At 44.4% G+C, this 19,703-nt stretch overlaps 3 protein-coding genes across 3 annotated transcripts; 2 read left to right on the top strand and 1 right to left on the bottom strand.

Annotated features, from left to right (window-relative positions):
* The first annotated feature begins 63 nt into the window (after positions 1–63).
* Positions 64–4,166, top strand: alg5 (ALG5 dolichyl-phosphate beta-glucosyltransferase). The gene is made up of 10 exons (XM_070982945.1): positions 64–385; positions 963–1,131; positions 1,456–1,502; positions 1,633–1,701; positions 1,795–1,887; positions 1,992–2,105; positions 2,202–2,261; positions 2,348–2,499; positions 2,720–2,805; positions 3,262–4,166. The coding sequence occupies exons 1-10, from the start codon at positions 320–322 to the stop codon at positions 3,375–3,377; spliced, it is 972 nt and encodes a 323-aa protein (XP_070839046.1). The 5' UTR covers positions 64–319; the 3' UTR covers positions 3,378–4,166.
* Positions 4,167–7,309: 3,143 nt separating this feature from the next.
* smad9 (SMAD family member 9) lies at positions 7,310–13,565 on the top strand. Its single transcript, XM_070983272.1, has 8 exons — positions 7,310–7,476; positions 9,217–9,758; positions 10,455–10,670; positions 10,906–11,163; positions 11,344–11,454; positions 11,652–11,873; positions 12,462–12,718; positions 12,964–13,565. The coding sequence occupies exons 2-8, from the start codon at positions 9,563–9,565 to the stop codon at positions 13,105–13,107; spliced, it is 1,404 nt and encodes a 467-aa protein (XP_070839373.1). The 5' UTR covers positions 7,310–7,476; positions 9,217–9,562; the 3' UTR covers positions 13,108–13,565.
* Positions 13,566–13,614: 49 nt separating this feature from the next.
* On the bottom strand, positions 13,615–17,505 carry rfxap (regulatory factor X-associated protein). Its single transcript, XM_070983273.1, has 3 exons — positions 16,773–17,505; positions 16,381–16,491; positions 13,615–14,838 (listed from the first exon to the last, which is right to left on the bottom strand). The coding sequence occupies exons 1-3, from the start codon at positions 17,193–17,195 to the stop codon at positions 14,734–14,736; spliced, it is 639 nt and encodes a 212-aa protein (XP_070839374.1). The 5' UTR covers positions 17,196–17,505; the 3' UTR covers positions 13,615–14,733.
* Between the last annotated feature and the right edge of the window lie 2,198 nt (positions 17,506–19,703).

Raw genomic sequence — 19,703 nt, 5'->3', positions numbered from 1 at the left:
TTCACTAGGTGGCGGTGTGGGCGCTGCAGGCTGTCGCAGGGCTGCTCGGTGCTTTCTTGTTTCAAACTGATGATGTGTCGAGACCAGCGTGACACTTCCGCGTCGGCGTTGTGTTCAGTTGTGATTGGAAGTCAATGGAAAGAGCTTTTATTTAGTACTTCCACCTTCTAAACAACCTCGCAAGCTTGTATTTTCTTGTACGTCTTGAATGAGTCAGAGTAACGGCAACCAGACACGAAGCAAAGAAAGGAGAAACCAAGCTAGCTTTTTAGCTAGCCCCTTGGACTGGTGGTCTGTCCGGCTGTAGGATAACTTATGGATGATGGATTTCCTCTGTGAAATAGTTCAAGCCCTGGTCGCATTGGCAGCTCTAGGTTTGATTATCGTAAGTAGTTGTTATATTGAGTTGCCAGAGATCTGCTGTAACTTGTTTTAGCAAGTGTTTGATATTTGTAATGTGAAGCAAATGCTCTCCAAATGCATTCCCCGATTTCTGCCCCCACTGATTGACAGTGGATTACCTCTCTGTGTACTTCTTACATGTAAGAAGTCACTGAGCAGTCCCTTTTGATTGTTAATCCTGAGGCAGTCGTGGTTTAGTTTAAATGCTCCAAAGCAGCAGCAAAGTCGTAAATTCTGTAAAATTACTAAAATTTTACTTAGTAAATAAAGACAGACACTTGATTTGATTTGATTTGATTTGATTTGATTTGATTTGATTCTGTGCTACAACAGCATACACAGAAAACAGTTCAAAAACACAGATTCAGTCCAACATGTGACATGGACATGCAAAGACAAGAAATAGATATGAAATGAAGTAAAACAAACCAGATATTGGCTTGCCCCAAATCATGAAATCAGCAAAGACTGCTGTACCTCAGCCACAAGTACAGACTTAGGTGGAAGTCAAGCATGAAGCAAGAAAGAAGAGCGCCATTCTCACGTGTCTCCCTTTTCAGGTGCTCGTCGTCGCTCACGTCACTGCCGGGATGGTGAACCTGACACGCCACGAGAAGGAGAAAAGCTTCCTCACAGCCACAGGAGAGAAGGAGCTTTTCCCCAGCCTGCATGATCCCCATTCCAGGGAGCTCTCTGTGGTGATCCCGGCCTACAACGAGGAGCTCCGAAGTGAGTCATACAGGGTCCACCCAGGTCTCTGTCAGGAACAGTGACCGGTGCTTTTGATGTCCCAATAGTGCAGCTTTACCTGTATGCAGACTCAGTTAAACCAGTGGAGAAACAGCTATGTAATTACATTACAGTGCTTTAATATTCCTCCATCCGAAAGCCAATAAATGCAAAGTTTACTATGCGCTGGATGACAAACTGTGCACCATTAATTGACTGGCAAAACTTACCACACAGGTCGGTGCAGTTTAAATCCCGTAATCCTGGTCTCTTCATGCAGTAGGTTATAGGTGCTAAAATGTGTGTGACTGTGTGTCATTGCAGTGCCTGCGATGTTGGATGAAGCTATGGAGTACTTGGAAAACAGACAGGTCAGTGCTCGGCCTCATATGTCAGTTTCATCTCTCTGTCTCTTACAATCAGTTATTCTGAAAGGGGCCAGTAGGTGGCAGCATTCGACTTAAAGTTCCTCACATTGTTCCTCCTGTTTCCTTGCTGCAGAAGCAGCACCCATCCTTCACCTATGAGGTCATTGTAGTGGACGATGGCAGTAAAGACAAAACCACAGAGGTGATCATTTTAAACCTTTTTGGTCTTTTCTATTCTTCCTCAGCTCCCTCAACATTTTAACGTTACATCTAATTTGCTGTGATGTCCCACCAGGTTGCTTTGCAGTACACAAGGAAGTACGGTGCAGATAAAGTGCGGGTCCTGACGCTGGTGAAGAACAGGGGGAAAGGAGGAGCTGTGCGGATGGTGAGACAGTAGATGTCAAACGTCAGCATGGCTGAATGCGGCACTGAAGCAGTATGGAACTGATTAGGTGTTGATTTCACGTGTTTTCTCTGTCACACCTAAAGGGAACTATGAGCTCCAGAGGGAGAGTCATTCTGATGGCAGATGCTGACGGAGCCACAAAGTTTTCTGACCTCGACAAAGTGGAGGCCGGACTGAATGAGCTCAACCCCAAACCGGTGCGGCCGTCTTCAGTTTTTGTTGTTCTGTCTCACGTACGCGTATTAATCGAAGAGTGTGGGGCCAATCCTAACAATGCCTGTCTGTACATTTAGGAGAACATGGCTATTTCCTGTGGATCCAGAGCTCACCTGGAGAAAGAGTCGGTAGCTCAGGTAGTTGTCTGTCTGCTTGGAGACGAGAGTATAGTATACAATGTCTGTCTAAGCATGAAATAACCACTGCTGTGTCTCTGCCGCAGCGATCTGTCTTCCGTACATTCCTTATGTATGGATTTCACTTCCTGGTGTGGTTCTTTTGTGTGAGAGGGATCAAGGACACGCAGTGCGGCTTCAAGCTTTTCACGCGCGAGGCTGCACTCAAGACCTTCTCTTCTCTCCACGTAGAGCGATGGTAAGGACTCCACCAGTCGCACTTTATTTCTTAGTGCTGATGCCTTTGTGTGGAAAGAATAAACCTGTTGAACTGATCTGCTGGATCTTTGGAAAACAGGTGATAATTAACAATTAACATGTTCACCTTGGCGTTTTTGTTTTCAAAGCTGTAAATGAAACATGAATTTTTAAAGCAGCTCTTGAACATCTGCTGTGCGCCTTTGTCTTTCCTCTCACAGGGCGTTTGATGTGGAGCTCCTGTACATTGCCCAGTGTTTTAAAATCCCCATAGCAGAGGTGGCGGTCAACTGGACTGAAATAGAAGGTTGGTTTTTCATGGAATATGTTGACATGCGTCCTCCCACTGTACCACTTATCTCTACTTCTATAAATATCTCTGTCAGATGTGTTTGCCAGGCTGCGATTGGCTGATTTTAGTTCATTTTTTTTGTAGTTATTCCTTGTTTTCATTGTTGCATGTTGTTTTATGTCGTTTCATAGCGGTTCACCTCTGTGTGTTTTATTCTACTCCAGTTTTGTTCTCTTTCGCTTGCTTGATTGTTGCATTTGAGTTTTTGACTGACAAATGAACTGTGTGGGTGCTGCTTTCCTATCGATGTTTCACCCAGTTTATAGAACATCTATTCAACTACTAAGCTAAGCCTGCGTAGCACTGCTGTGAGGAAGATATTGCATGCATCAGCAATAAATGTCAGCAAACTGGCGGATTTCCATTATTTTTCAGATAACAGTATCGCTGTCTCTGTTTTTGCTCTGCCAGGGTCCAAGCTGATCCCTTTTTGGAGCTGGCTGCAGATGGGACTGGACCTGATCTTCATTCGTCTGCGTTACATCACCGGAGCCTGGAAGCTGCAGTCACCGCAAAAGACTGACTAGCCAATCAAGACAAGCCCCGGTGTCATAGAGACAGCCTATGATAGGGCTGTCAAACCTTCAGATGAGGTGGGATTGGAAACTGTGTCCATCATTTGCTGTAATCAACAACAAAGAACAGAGTACAGGATATCACATCGGTTTCCTCTCCAGACGTCACTGGATGTGAAGCGATGACACAGTTGCGAGTCCTTCATGGTCCTGCCTTCTTTTTTTAATTTGGATCTTGGCTCGTGATGGCCGTCGTTACACGTACATTTCTGTTGCCGCGGCGTACAGACCGTCCGATCCGTGTACTGAGTTACTTAATGTTTATCTTGTGGCCAATCAGTTGTGAGTGAGAGACTTGTAGTGAAATGTGGAGGATCAGCGAAGGAAGAATGAATGTTATTATATGAGATTTCCAAAAGGGAGGGGTTGTATTCTTGAGGAGAAATGGCCGTGGGTTGATGGGCTGGACGACTTGAACCAAAATAAAACAAATGTTGGTGATTTATGATTTGATAATCATTATTAGCCTACGAACTGCTGCCACAGCAATTAGACGATCAAATGATTAGTTAATGGACAGACATTTTTACAGGCAAGAATGGGAAAAATGTTTGATGGTTCCAGGTTGTTAAAAAAAGAATATTTTGGGGTGTCAGTAGTCAGCTGATGTCATCGCCTTGAGCTCTGGGATACTGTAATGGACATTTTTCAACATTTTCTGTTGGTTTTTTTTGTTTGTTTGTTTTGTTTTTTTATAGACCAAACTCAGTTGACTAATCAATAAATTTATAGTGATATTATTTATTATTTATGAAGTAATCATCAGCTGCAGTCCTGCTATCAACAGCATAAAAACACCATTAAACTTTACACATCACTCATCAAAACAGCAGGTGGAGGAAAAGAGAGAATGAATACAGGAAACAATGAGGTGAAGTGCACCAAATATAAAGTCAGAAAATCAAGAACGAGCCAAAGAAAGCAAGATAGTGCACTTTAAAGGACATTAAAAACTGGGAATTTGTAAGTTGGGGAGCGTTCGCAGGTTGTTTTCGATCCTCTATCAGTCGGCCTCCTGTCTCCTCACACCCCGCTAATGTCTTCCGTCATGAGGTGTTTCGTATTAGCCTGCAAAACAGAAGATCTGAACACAGGATGCACTGCGTGAGTATGCATAACTGTCTGCTTTCATCTTAAGTCAGGTTCACTTGAGGACCAGGGTCTCCTTCGAGCAGACTGCACTCAGGAAACTGTCACATATTATTAGTAGAAAGCTGCAGAATCTGACTCTACTTACAGTTCATTTAATTTGATCTAAAGTTAGATTTAACAGCTAAACTCCTCAGCTGAAGCTAGATGAGGTCAGCTGTATGACATGGTATGGGTGTAGGGTGCTGCATTATCATGACTTCAGCCGTTCTGGACATGAAAGAGAGCGGGAAACCCTGCATCACGTTGTTTATCGCTCAAATCATCTGTAACTTCGGGCGGACATCTTCCTGGAAAGAGTCCAGCAAGCGTTTTTGCGGTCTGGGTAAATGAAGTTCTGCATCGTGCTGTTTGCTTATGCAACTCTGAGGTCCAGAGCTCGCGCTGATGCGGATGTCTCTGGGGCCTCCCGGAGCCCCGGGGTGCGCATCCTGTCTGTCTGTCTGTCTGTCTGTCTGTCTGTCTGTCTGCACTCCGCCAGCAGACAAGACACACAGAGCCATGAATCATGATCTGCGCTTTTCTGGTTTCCTGCCTCAGCTGTCCGCTCTGCAGTGAAAAGATGGAAAAGAGTTGAAGATTTACACGAGAAAGGTGTTTGATTGATTGCTATCACTCCCTGCATATTTTCTGCAGGTGATAAACTGTAGTAAGCTGCAGGAACTGATCATTATCATTGGCTCTGTTTCTGTCATGCTCGTTTCTAAACAGTTTGGTTGCACTGTTCCTAGTTTTACCAACTCCTTTTGGCTTCCCAAAGGGTCCCACGACCAGACTTTGGAAATCCCTGGCTCTGATACACCACCACCTATTTGTGGCGCACCGGCACCTTATGGTGCATTTTGATCATCCACCAGGTGGTTGAGGGGGGGGAAATCTCGAGGGTTTTGACAGGAAGCCCGCGAGTGGTTTTACTTCATGTTTGGAGTATTGTTAGGTTCCGCAGCAGTTGCTGTAAACTGAAAATGTCAAACTTGTAGACTCACTGTCGCCAGCCGGGCTTGCGTCATTAACTGGACCAGTCACGGCACTCCCAATGAAGGATCGTGTCCATCCGCAATGAGCGAGACCTCTGCACGGCAGCAGATAATGAAGCAACTCCTATTATAAGAGGGAGAAAACACGAAACCTGATTTCACAACGCGTCTGAATTCATGCTGGAAGGCTGCAGTTAGTCCCTCATCCTGGAGAAATATCACTGTTAGCCTTTTTTCTTTCTTTCTTTCAGGCTACAGGTGCGGTGTGCGTGCAGGTGCGCGCGCGCACATGAAAGCAGTGACAACCGAAGTTGTTATTTCATGTCAGATTGGGCCAGACTCCACTTGCTTCACACGCGAACATAAAGGATAAGCAATTATTGCTTGTAAACCAGTTTAAACAAAGGCTCACAGCACCGATAATCCAGGCTGCACCATCGGCAAACACGCAGCCCGCCGCAGAGGCACAAAATAACTCATTCAAAGGCTGCATGTCGCTTCCATCACTCCGGATCCGCCGCCTTAATCCTTCCTAATTTTATACAATATGGGCAAACAAGACGACAAACATTACTAAAAGAATAATATGACGGAGGAACCTGCCGCAGTCGTTTCACTTCATGAATGATAGATTTGTAACACACTAAAATATAAACCATTATATGTTCACTCATTTGTTCTTCAGGGACAGAAAAGGGGGACAGGTGTGATTGGTTTTCTGTCTGTTCGTTGGGAGACGGCTCAGGTGGGACGCGCACGCACGCACACACGCGTGCTGCTGTTGCGGGACCTGCATCAGAAATCCCTGAAATCCTGGGAAAGTTCCAGGCGGGGGAAGGCGGAGGGATCTTACATGCAGGCGCTGCGGTTCCAGCCAGGCTGACGCCGCCGAGGCTGTGTGGCGCTCGGCTGGGGCTGCTCAGGCTCCGGGCTCTGCAAACCTGCGTCAAGCGGCAGCAAACGGCCAGGACAAGACCGGAAGGTAGTGCAACCGTACCTTCATAATAAAAGAAAAGTTAATCATGAGTCGGCTACTGGAGGAAAAAAAATAGTGGTAAAGTAGACTTATATATTAATTCATTGCAAATAAAAACATATAGACCTTAATGGCGGTCTATACTTTTACTCAGTGTTTCAAAGATTGCACGTTGATGTGCGATTTACTCATTATATTCACTTATCAGCAGTTTAGATAATGAATATTGATTCTTGTTTATCCATTCAATAGATAGATAGATAGATAGATAGATAGATAGATAGATAGATAGATAGATAGATAGATAGATAGATAGATAGATAGATACTTTATTCACCCTGAAGGGAAATTCACAAGTTCCAGTATATTCCACAAATTTTAAGTAAAAGGCATGCAATAAATAACAAGCAAATAATTAAAAGTTAAAAGTAAAAAATGTTCAAATGTCCAAATTAATGTGCATTCTAGTGCGTCTTTATAGCTGCAACACAGAAGAAGGTAAAACTGAAAAGCTTCTACGTATTGTATTGAAGCAGAATTATTATCGGTACTGTTGTTATTCTACTTTTTATACAAAAAGATGCATAGTCCGTATGCAAAAATAGCAGTAATAATTGTTCAACATAAAAATATAATATATAGTGTACGTGTAGCGTACACTATATATTATTATCTACTTTACAAAACATTTATTTTGAAAAAAGTAGCAGGATGCAATTCTTATTTAGGCTCACTTGACACCTCAATGTCAACGTTTACGCTCACAGACACAATCCACACACACACACACACACACACACACACACACACACACACACACACACACACACACACACACACAAACAGACACACACCTTGGCTGCCTCAGTGCTCTGGCCTGAACACTCACAGACGGGGAAGTTTCTGTGCGCACAGGACTGTCTGCGGTGCACTTGTTATCACAACAGAGGTGAGAAAATAACCAAATATTGCATTTTTCCCGAAACTGTAATTTGCCTCTTTGTGTCTTATGATGTCGTGGATTTGTTTCCCAGGTAAATATTTAAAATATCTGTCGTTATAAACTCGTCATAATGTGCTCACTGTCGCTGTAGGGCAACTTTTTGTGGAATATATATTCTATTATCACTTATTGACATGACTGAGTTTAGAAAAATATGTTATAGCTGAGTATTGATCAGTAATCAATAGTTCTGCATATTTAACTAAAATTAAAATCACACTACTAATGGGGCTCTATTTGATGGATTTACTGGACTGGCTGTTTGGACTGAAGTTTCTAGTGACAAGTTATCAAACCATGATAATAAGCTTCTGCTCACATCGGTACCGTCAAGGTGTGCGTTTAACCTGGATTCTGCGGCGGCAGCGTGACTCGGTGTAGTAGTAGTAAAAGGAAGCTGGCGTGTTTACTTTTTTGGGAAGGGGTGTCCTGGTGATAAAGCATTAGGTAATTAGCCTATCTGAGCCTGCAGACTGAGTGACGCCAGGCTCCATAAAGCAGCAGCGGCAGACTGATGCCGCATTGAGCTTGTGCGCCTTTGCTGTCATTGTAAACCCCAGCTGTCCGTGAGTCTGCGGGAAACCAGTGTCGGCACGGGGACATAATGTGGGTATGTTGATGCACATAACTCACGTTTTTGTTTTTGTTTTTTTTAAAGATCCATCTTATTGAGAAGCTGCAAAGTCCAACATTTAAGAGGAGCCTCTAACGTGGCTCTGCTGTGCACTTTGGAATGACAGACACAAGCCAAAAGCTTGGACATATCTTGTCTACCACATGGGTCAAACATGATACTCTGTACCGCAGGATGTTCTGCAACAGGAGACAAAACAAGCAGATCACCATAATAAACTTACTCAGACATTCTTCACTGTATGAATGTTTATGACTTATCTGTAAGATGCTTCTGGAGTGATGCACGCTAAATGATTCCAAGATTATGAGTGGGACTCGAGCAGGCTACCTAAATATAGTGGAAAAGACTAAATACTTCTACACCACCTAGTTTTTAGATGGACTGAAAGAGACAAACACAAAAACAGGGAGAGCTCTGGCTGTGTGTGAGTGTGTGTGTGTGTGTGTGTGTGTGTGTGTGTGTGTGTGTGTGTGTGTGTGTGTGTGTGTGTGTGTGTGTGTGTGTGTGTGTGTGTCTGCCTCCCTCTCCCCCTCCTGTCCTGTGATGTGTTCTGGCCAGACAGTATGGCTCCTGGGCGTCAGTGGCATGATCATAGAAACAGAGGCCAGAGAGGACATTCCTCATTGTTGGTGAATCTAGAAACAAGCTTGGCCATCTTGGCCGGCTCTTTCTCAGAAGAGTTTCGGGACGTTTCGTTTTCCCCTTAGAGAATAATAACCTTGCTGTTATGTATGTTATGTTCTCGTTGTTGTGGGAAATCAGTGTGATGCGGTGTCTGTATCCATGTCCTGCTGATACAGCCTCATTATGATGGAAGTCCACCTCTGAAGCCTTGTTAAATATGAGTAGATTTTGGTTATGTGGTTTTCGGTCCTTGATTTCACTCCAGGCCAGCTTATCACCATAGCACCGTAGTGGCTGTGGCTAAACTCCCCTCACAATTAAATCCTGAGCTCTTTTTTCCTACCTAACCTCTGAACTCTCTCTCCAGCCATGCATCTGTTTCAGCTAAATTAGCAGTTAATTCTATCTCTCACTTCTCTTGCCAGATGATTGAAACCTGACCTGGATTTCTGACTGTGCGAGGAACAACCTTCCCTGCAGGAGGCTTCGAGTCCAGAGCCGCCGGATCCCTTCTGTGCCAACACAGAGAGGGGATTTGGGTGTTTGCGCTGCACTGGCGGGAGTTCAAGTCCTCCACCAGCGCTGCTTGGAAGCAACAGCGGGATACAGAAAGCAGCCTCTGTTTACACAGACTCATCGCGCTGTCTCTTTTATCCTTACCTCTGTCCTGGCTTCTCATTATTTGCCTCCTCGCTCCTGTCCTCAAGGGAACTTTAAATCCCTTTTACAGCGCTCATCAGCCCATCTCGCCACCCATTTACCCATCTCATAATGAACTCCTCTGCCTCCATTACGTCCCTTTTCTCCTTCACCAGCCCGGCGGTGAAGCGCCTGCTCGGCTGGAAACAAGGGGATGAGGAGGAGAAGTGGGCGGAAAAGGCTGTGGACTCTCTAGTGAAGAAATTAAAGAAGAAGAAAGGGGCCATGGAGGAGCTGGAGAGAGCCCTCAGCTGCCCTGGGCAGCCCAGTGAGTAGCACAGTGTCACACATTCAGAGGGGGTCTTCCCAATCTGGAGGTCCAAGCCAATCCAGGGGAGTCACAAGATAAACCTGAGGGGCCTCAATATGATTTACAAAACATGCTTCTGCTGTGTTAAATAATCATATTTTGCCAATGTCAACACTGTAATGTTTTGGTGGCCTCACAACTATTTGACACATTACGCAGCATGTGATGGGGGGGTGCAAGTACTGCTTTATTAGGGGGGTGAGAAGGTAAAAAGGTGTAGTCAGTGAAGGGGATGTTTCGTACCTGTGAGCTCACGGGTTTGGTTGCAGCAGATGTCAGAAACCTGCACCACCATAATATAGTATGCCTAAAAGCCTGAAAAGAGAAAGTACCCGTCTTATCATTGGGAGATTATCTGCCTCCCAGTATTTAATGTATATATTCATATTCAACAAAGACACAGCTGAAAATATAAAAGTACAGCAGTTTTCTGTTTTCTTGCCCCCTGCATATTTACACTGTAAAGGTGCACAAGAGGCAGTAACTGTATTAGGAACAATTTTCATACTCTACAAAACACGAGACAAAGTGCAGGGTGTTGATTTCTGTCTAATCATGGTGTCAAATGTGTCATCATGATTAAGGCTTCAGACAACAGCAGTTTAAACACACAAGCTGCCCATTTCCTCAAGCTGTTTCACTTGAACCCTTCAGGCAAGTGCGTGACGATCCCTCGGTCGCTGGACGGGAGGCTGCAGGTGTCCCACAGGAAGGGTCTGCCCCACGTCATCTACTGCAGGGTGTGGCGCTGGCCCGACCTGCAGTCCCACCACGAGCTGAAAGCCCTGGAGTGCTGCGAGTTCCCCTTCGGCTCCAAGCAGAAGGACATCTGCGTCAACCCCTACCACTACAGGCGCGTGGAGACTCCAGGTACACACGATATCCGAGAACATCTTCTAAATTTGATGCAAAAAATAATCTTATTGTTGAATTTTAATATCATAAGAGTGGAGCTTTTGTGGGTTCCATGACAGTGATCTAATACAGTGTTCCCAAGCCAAAAGGATTTGCAGTAATGTGATCTTTTTTTTTTAACAGCATCTGGCTCTCATCTGCCTCTGCTTGCTCCCTCTCTACCTTTTTCCTTTCCTCTGTCTCCTCTCAGTGCTGCCTCCAGTTCTGGTCCCACGCCACAGCGAGTTCAACCCTCAGCACAGCTTGCTGGCAAAGTTCAGAAACGCCTCCCTGCACAACGAGCCTCTGATGCCCCAGAACGCCACCTACCCGGACTCCTTCCCTCCGCTGCCCTGCTCCTCCTTCTCCTCCTCCCCTTCCTCCTCCCTCGCCCAGTCTCCCACCTCTCAGAGTTACCCCAACTCCCCCAACAGCTCCGCAGAGCCCGGCAGTCCGTATCACATCGCAGGTAGGGATCAAAACAAGCGAGTGTACTTGTAAGCATCACCGCCTGTCACGCATGCAGGTCGCACTTTTGCCATGACTTTACGCATGACCTCAGACTCAAACGCAACTCTCTGATGAGTGCGCATCAATTGCTTCTCTTCGTTTTTATCCTCTTCCCGTCACACGTGACATGCTTCTCCAGCTGAGACTCCCCCGCCTCCGTACAGCATGATGGAGAGCAGCCCTCCAGAGGATGTGAAGCCCAGCAACTCCACAGAAACCATCAAACTGACATTTTCCACTCCGCACAGAGGTAGGTACAGAAAGTAGAAATACATATAAGTAGCATCCATCAGATTATAGAGATGTGTCTCTTAATTAGAGATCTTGAAGACTGTTTAAATTGAGCATCTGCTGTAATCTTTAACATCTCTGGTTGTATCAGAGTATTTAATTATCCAAAATTGAATTTACAACAGAATACTTCATCTGTGCTGCCCACTTGTTTAGATTTACGGCCCGTATGTTACGAGGAGCCGGAGTACTGGTGTTCGATAGCTTACTACGAGCTCAACAACCGGGTCGGCGAGACTTTCCACGCGTCATCCCGCAGCGTCCTGGTGGACGGCTTCACAGACCCATCCAACAACAAGAACCGCTTCTGCCTCGGCCTGCTGTCCAACGTCAACCGCAACTCCACCATCGAGCACACGCGCAGGCACATAGGCAAAGGTAGGCCTGACGACTCGAGCAGGTTATTCGTAACAGAAATGGCTGTGTGTGTGTGTGTGTGTGTGTGTTTTTAAAAATAGACCCTCAGTGAGTGCACGTGTCTTCGTAAGCAGGCACTGAACACGCTCAGCTCGTTTCCTTGTGCGGAAACCTTCAGGACAAACAGTTTTTCTCATGGTACAAGAGTTTCGAAAGCCTGCCTTTGTTGGACAAACATCAAGCGCCTCTGGCTTAAAGCGTGCACTGTGAGGATGTGTGTGGTTTTGAATGCTAGGGGTGACACAAAGGGTTGAGGGTAGTTGCTCCCCAATTCACAGACACTACTCAGACATTCCTCATTTACAAGCGTAAATGTCTCTGTGGTTTCCTCCGGCAGAATATGAGAAAAATGCAGCGCTTTCAGTTTGAAGTGATTGAATATGTATATATTTGATTACATGTTTGCGTTACGTTCTCTTGGATGGACGAGCTGTTTAATGCTCGTTTGACATGTTGTAAGCATTTGCGCCACAGTAAGCTGACTTTTCTTTTCTTTCCCTAAACATTCACATTGTTAATTCACTTGGTCTCAACTTTCTCATTCCTCAGGCTTACATCTGTACTATGTTGGCGGCGAGGTGTACGCGGAGTGTCTGAGCGACAGCAGCATCTTCGTCCAGAGCCGTAACTGCAACTTCCAGCATGGCTTCCACGCCACCACCGTGTGCAAGATCCCCAGCGGCTGCAGCCTCAAGATCTTCAACAACCAGCTGTTTGCCCAGCTCCTTGCCCAGTCCGTCAACCACGGCTTTGAGGTCGTCTACGAGCTCACTAAGATGTGTACCATCCGCATGAGCTTTGTTAAGGTACTGAGACCTCTTGTGAAATCAAACATTTGGGTGCAGGCAGCGACAATAGAAATGGCTTAATGAGAAGGGTTGGATATCCACTCAAGAGTTTCTCACACTAACTTAATATGTTGTTATTTTGGCCTTGATGTGCTGCTGAGCATGTCAGATCCTATTATACACAAGCTGGGATTATACTTGTTCACTTAGCACCCATTCATTTTAATAGTTAACTGAGATTTATGTTTGCCTCCTCTCATCAGGGCTGGGGTGCTGAATACCACCGTCAAGATGTGACCAGCACCCCCTGCTGGATCGAGGTACATCTGCACGGGCCCCTGCAGTGGCTGGACAAGGTTCTCACACAGATGGGCTCCCCGCACAACCCTATTTCTTCAGTGTCCTAACACACACTCACACTTTGTCGGGTGTGCTCTTGTTCCTTCAAACAGGTAGTCGTATGTTCTGCTATGTCCAGGTTTTCTGTCCTATGGTCCCTCTCCGGACCTCTCAAACAAAATGACAAAAATATGTTAGCCAGAGCTCTGTCACATTATGCCGCATAACTGAAAATCACCAAAGATATGTGGACAACTTACAGCTCGTAGATAAATGATCAAGCGTTCCTTAATTTCAGTAAGACTATGATAAAGCATTTATCCTCTCTCTCAGTTTTCAGTGGGACGTTAACTGCACTCCAAAACAAGAAAAAATGGGATATATTTATAGGTACTCAAAGACTTGTTATTATGTGTTGTAAATGTTATTATGGTAGTATGTACTGTATTTCCATGTGTTGACTCATGTCTGACTTTGCGTACCGGTTGCTTTTTACTTGTTCCATTAAAGTTGTTTTTTCTTTAAATATCACCTTTTTTTCTCCTGTTAAAGAACAAAAGCATCACACTGCAATGCAAATTTCTCAGTGCTAGCATTGTAATTTTACTCATTCACAGCAGAGAACGTACAATTCGACTTCAAAATACAGAAACACACAGTCCATGACTTGTCCCTGCCGCTTTCCAACACAAAGCCAACAGAGCTAGCATGACCAATATTCGCCAGACCAAATTTGAGTCTCTTAAAAGGTCTAGTGTGTAGGATTTAGGGGATATATTGGCAGAAATTGATCGTAATATTCTTAATTATGCTTTAATTGGTGTATGATCACCTGAATCACCGCCATGTTTCTACAGTAATCCATAATGGACAAACTAGACACCAGCTCTAAAGAGCGTCTTTTCCCAGCTATCATATGTTCTCCTGCACCACAAAGGGAGGGTTGAGGCAGAAGATATTCAGCTGGTTGAAATGTAAGCCCTTGCCGCTAGATGCCACTAAATCCTTCACACTGGTCCTTAAAGGCCCCACTTGACTGAGAGGAGGCTACAGACATGCATTACACAATAGATTGTCACGAGGAACAATACATGTTCAAGAGTAAACATTAAAAACACAGAGATGATCAAATCAAGAGAAAACTGCCTGAAAAGGATCACATTTGAAACTCAGACACACAAACAAACAATGTTCTTTTTCAGCAAAGGAAAAGACAGGAGCATCAAAGTGAGCTCACAGGTTTATTTTGGCAACAACTGAGGTTTAAATCTAACCGAATTTGACAGGATTAGGGTTAGAAATTACTCTTATTATAATCTAATTCCTTCATTATTGCCACTTGAAACAAGATAACTAACAGAAAGGAGGGGATTTGACAGACTAACTAAAGAACAAATTCACAATAAGTAAACATGAAAGGAAATTTTGGCTTGTATTTAGGAAGTTGTATTTCCTAAACAGCACCAGGTTTGATTTCACGAGTGTGCTACTTCAGGAGGTCACACCTTCTGAGGGGCTTTGATCAGTCCACCAGTCTCACTGCAATTTTAAAACATGGCTTGATCACCACGTTATTCTTTCTGCGGCACGGCCATCTGGCTGAGGAGATTCGTGTTTACGGTGTACAGCTATCCATGTGTGCATCAGTACCAGTGTTTCTTCAGTGTTCTCACAAATACATCGACCGGCCGACGTCAGCATCCCTGGAACTGCTGCTGTGATTGGCTGCGGCCCTGTGTGGCCAGGAGCTGCTGCTGCTGCTGCAGGAAGCTGATCACCTCTGGACTCCTGAGCAGTGACTGCAGAATACACACACATATTGAAATTTCAGAGCACAACAACGTATATTACAGAAGAAAGCCTTGCTGTCTTCTTGTGCCTTTGTATAATAAATGTATCTATACATTAACAACTAATTTCTCTCAGTCTGGGTGGAAGCAGGGGACAGCGGTACACTGATTTCATCACTGGTGTCACGTGCCACAACATGGATTTGACATATTAAAAATAATATGCTTTACTGTAACTACAGTAACAGAGGTAGAGGGCTATGCACGTACCCACAGGACTGGAGTTACATCCACTAACTACTGTTTTCCTCACTATAACACTGACTCCAGTAAAACAGAAATGTGGAAGATAATATTACGAGCAGCAACTGGAAAACTCTGAAGCTATGTGTTTGTGTGCTTATGATTTTACGTCAGGCTGCTTTGAGGGCCAATACAAAGCAGGAATTACTTCAAAACTGAAGCTCAAAGATGGATCAATACAAACTTAAAAACTGCAGGTTTTGCAGTTTTTATGTTGCTTTACTGCTCATTTTGCTGGTTAGCCTTTACAATTTGCTGTTAGCAGCTAATGTAGCTTGTAACATCCACTGTAGACCAACATGCTGCAGCAAGGCTGGAGTATTTAATATTGCCGGACAGTCAAGACAAACAGTGTGAACATTAGGTCTCATTTGAAGTCAGTTAAATAACCACAGGTGTAAGTTGGATGTGAAAACTGCTTTTTCACACTGATTTTTGTGTCATCTCATATCTCAGCCAGACCTGACATTATCTCATCACTTCATACTGTCACCTTGTTTTCAAAGGAAAGCCCCATCTGCCACATCGGTGTGAGTGTCTGTTGCTGCTGTGTGTAAATGTACTTGATAAAACATGCCCTGTGGCACACTGACTGTTGTACTTAGATAATAAGTTTCTGGTTTTCTGCCAAAGTGTATTACGTCAGTATTTGTGTCTGTTGCTGCTGTCTGTAAATGCACTTGTCAGACATGCCCTGTGGTCTTACTGTGAGAATGAACCACACTACATTTACTAATTAACCTAAATTACACGGCAGGTTACTCCTTCAATGAGGATGTAGGCCTAGACCTCATTTTCATTCCTATTTGGAGCCAATTCACAAATCTGCTTTTTTCAATCAGTTTTTCTTTTTGAAGATATTTCCTTTACATTGTTAATAGAAAAGAGGTAGAATAACATTTTGAGCGGAAAATACTGTTATATGATACATCACCATAAATATATATATATACTGTATATATACACCGTGTCGTATCGCCCACTCCAAGGTGGAAGGACACAAGAAACACAATCATTATCAAAATTAAAGGCTCTAAACACCAAGAAAAAGACAGATATAGCTTTGAGCATAAGGCCAGGCATATAAAAATGGATGACTCTGGAAAAACCTCAATAAATAAGAGCAGAAGAGTAGCAAATGCAGAGACTTTCTTTCTTCTGGCATCTCTTACAGAGATAATTCATGTTGTTTTTCCCTTTAACGTGTCACTCATCTGTAGTGGCATAATCAGACCACTTCTGACTTACCAGTCTTTTCTGGTTGAGGACCTGCTCTATGAGGGAGGGTCTGGCTGGCCGGTCCCCCATGGCACCCAGACGCTGTTTGTTCACAGACACAGGCCTCTCCTCTGAGTTTTCCTGTTTAGCAAAAGAGAAAGACAAAAACAAGCAATTAACTGGGGGAGTTTTATTTGTGTTGTGGTTCAGTAAAGTCTGGAAAAACAGGACCAGAGAACCACATGTGCCAGTAAGTTCAGCCCCCGATGCACCTCTCAAATTCCTTTCTTCCCCAGTCATCTACATGCAGACAAGGGTTGTATTAAAGGTTTACTTAAGGGTTGTATGGAATGTCTCCACCACATCATGACGGATTCAGATGAATGCTTTAACACGGAAGTATCTATGAAGCGTAATCTTACATCAAGTTTGCCACTGGACATGGCCTGGTCGCTCTTCTTCTTCTTGTACTTGTCCTTGTACATCTTGTTGCGGTGTTTTTTGCACATCCACGGTTTCCTCTGCTTTGCCACCTGCGTTGTGGTCTCCGTGCATCCCTCATAAGTGCATTGTTTGGGGGCATTGTCGCCCTCCGAGGTCTCCTCGTCGTTGAGCTCCTCCGGGCTGGCAGCGCTATCTCTGGGATCCGAAGTGTCCAGAACATCGCTCTCCTCGTCCGGATCATCCATGTCGTAAGAGGAGACGTTGTTGTCCGGTTCGTGCGGCGTGGTCACATTTCTGCTGTCGACTACTCCGCTTTTACTCACGTAGTATCTCTGTCCGTCTTTAGTGAGCAGGAGGGTTGAGTCTTTGTTTGCTGATGCTGAATTGTCATCTTCGCTCATGACTATGGGGAATAATTACAGTGTAGCAGCAGCAGCAAGCTAGCCACCATCCCTCCCCAGTCGCCACACGTTAGCTAGTTAGCTCAGTTAGCACATAGAGCTATGAGTTGACATTTTCCCAACCATTTTCCTGCATTGGTATGCGTATAACTGCTTGGTGAAAGCGGATAGCATAAATACACCATAATTTGGAAGATAAATCTTGTGTTTAGAAGTCGGCTATCGTGCTACTTCCATGTATTTAGCTTGTCACTCCAGTCGCTTCATGTCTATAACGAGGACTTTCTTCTTCGCCGCATCGGTTCGCTGTGTTAGACCGACCCCTAGTGGCCAAACTTACAAATGCATTCTCCTGACACTGCTCTTTCTGATGGAAATAAAGCGTTTTAGAGGCTGGCAGGAGAAATTATATGATATAGTTTAACATTAATAACATATAACATTATATTGATGAGTTTAAATTATTCATATTATAACCCAAGTAATCAATACCAATTGCTATTCAGGCAGTGGCCCCAGATCATGCCGTTCTTGTGCTCATCACACTGCCAGCAGCCACCACTGAAAAGAGGACACTGAAGTGACTGAATGAATATTCATGCGGGCAACGTTTGAGAGAGCTGAAAGTTTAGGAAGGTGGATAGTTTTTCTGGAGGCTGAGATACTTTACAGTTACCAAAGTGTCACAGAAAGTGTTCAGACATACAGTGTCTCCACTTGGTATGGTGTTTCCGCCGTGGGTAAGAATAGAAATAAACTGTCAAGGTCTGGGAATATGGCTGGTAAGATCACAGGGAAAGCACAGAGGCAGCTGCTGAGAGTCAGTGTTTGCTCTGTAACAGGCAGAAAACCATGAAGCATGCAGTTCTTTATATTCTTTGTTGTTGTTGTTGTTGTTGTTGTTGTTGTTGTTGTTGTTGTTGTTGTTGTTGTTGTTGTTGTTGTTGTTGCTCAATAAAATTGTAAACTCTCTCCTGGAAGGGAATATAATACGTTGGAGGCAGAGCCATTTTTGTTTTATCTGTATACATTTCTTTTTAATGTAACTGTGGTGAGCCAAAATACATTTTCACAAATAGACCTAAGAAAGTTCCTTATAGTCTACCATACCACCTGAACACTGAGCACCTGCCCGGTCAAGTACAGACGATTTTGGATCCCACGTCTCTGGCCACAAATGTTGTGGAATTCATAACAACATATTGAGAGCCCCTCAAGTCAAGAGCCTTCCAAGCAGATAGCAGTTAACAAGAGCAAAATAGCCCTGGTGGGATGATGTGCACTTATTTGATGGAACAGATTTACAATAAAATAAAACTGTTTCCAGCATCCTGCCTGTAATCCAGTCATGCAGCAAGAGGACTAGGGACGGACTGACCATCTGGCATAGCGGGCATTTTCCCGGTGGGCCAACGTGCTATTTGGGCCGATAGTCGGCCTTTTTTTTTTTATTTTAAATATTGGTCTGACTAGCCCATAATACCAGACAGTCGATCAGCGGCCCGATTGACATTGGGCTGGTCCAGTCACATCGTTAAACACCAACCGCGTTCGCTTTGGCCATAATGCATTCGGGAGAAAAAAATAAAAAATAGTCAGAGCAATAGTTTGTTCATAACCACCGACCGGCCCTCAACACAGATGATCACAGTTGATGTAATGCAAAAGACACAGATGATCCTCTCATTCTCAGGTTGTTGTTGTTGTTGTTTTAATAATAATAATAATATTATTAGTGTGTGTGTGTGTGTGTGTGTGTGTGTGTGTGTGTGTGTGTGTGTGTGTGTGTGTGTGTGTGTGTGTGTGTGTGTGTCCCGGGTCGGATCCCTTCCCGGCTTATTGTTATTATAGATATTATTATTATTATTATTATTATTATTATTATTATTACTATTAGTAGTAGTAGCAGTAGTAGTAGTATTAGTAATATTATTATTATTGTTAGTGAGTGCGTGTCTGGGTTGGATCCGGGTCTGGTCCCGGGTCTGGTCCCGGGTCGGACCCGGGTAAGTCCCTGGAATTTAACCCGGGACCGACCCGGAATTTATCCGGGACCGACCCGGAAATTTCCCGGGACTTTACCGGGACCGACCCGGAAATTTCCCGGGACATTGCCGGGACCGACCCGGAACTTATCCGGACCGACCCGGGAAAGTTCCGGGTCGGACCCGGGTAGGTACCAGGTCGGATCCGGGTCGGATGCTGAAAAACTGATTCATGCCTTTAATTCAAGCTGACTGGACCCAGCTGTTATCATCATTATTATTATCATCATCAGCGTGTGTCCCGGGTCAGATCCCCGGGTTGGATCCCGGCCCAGGTTGTTGTTGTTATTATTATCATAGTTTTAAAAACATTTGTCAGGGGTGATGATGACGATATGGGTATGATGCATTGATAAGGTGTCCTTAAACACAGTGTCTCACCCTGAAGTGCGCAAAGTGCAGATATATGTAGGGGAAGGGACGGACTGACCATCTGGCATACCGGGTCTGACCGGCCCATATA

The sequence above is a fragment of the Chaetodon trifascialis genome, chromosome 16, assembly GCF_039877785.1.
Source record: "Chaetodon trifascialis isolate fChaTrf1 chromosome 16, fChaTrf1.hap1, whole genome shotgun sequence".
Lineage (NCBI taxonomy): Eukaryota > Metazoa > Chordata > Actinopteri > Chaetodontiformes > Chaetodontidae > Chaetodon > Chaetodon trifascialis.
The sequence above is the reverse complement of the archived record's forward strand: the minus strand, read 5'-3'. Positions and strand labels throughout refer to the sequence as shown.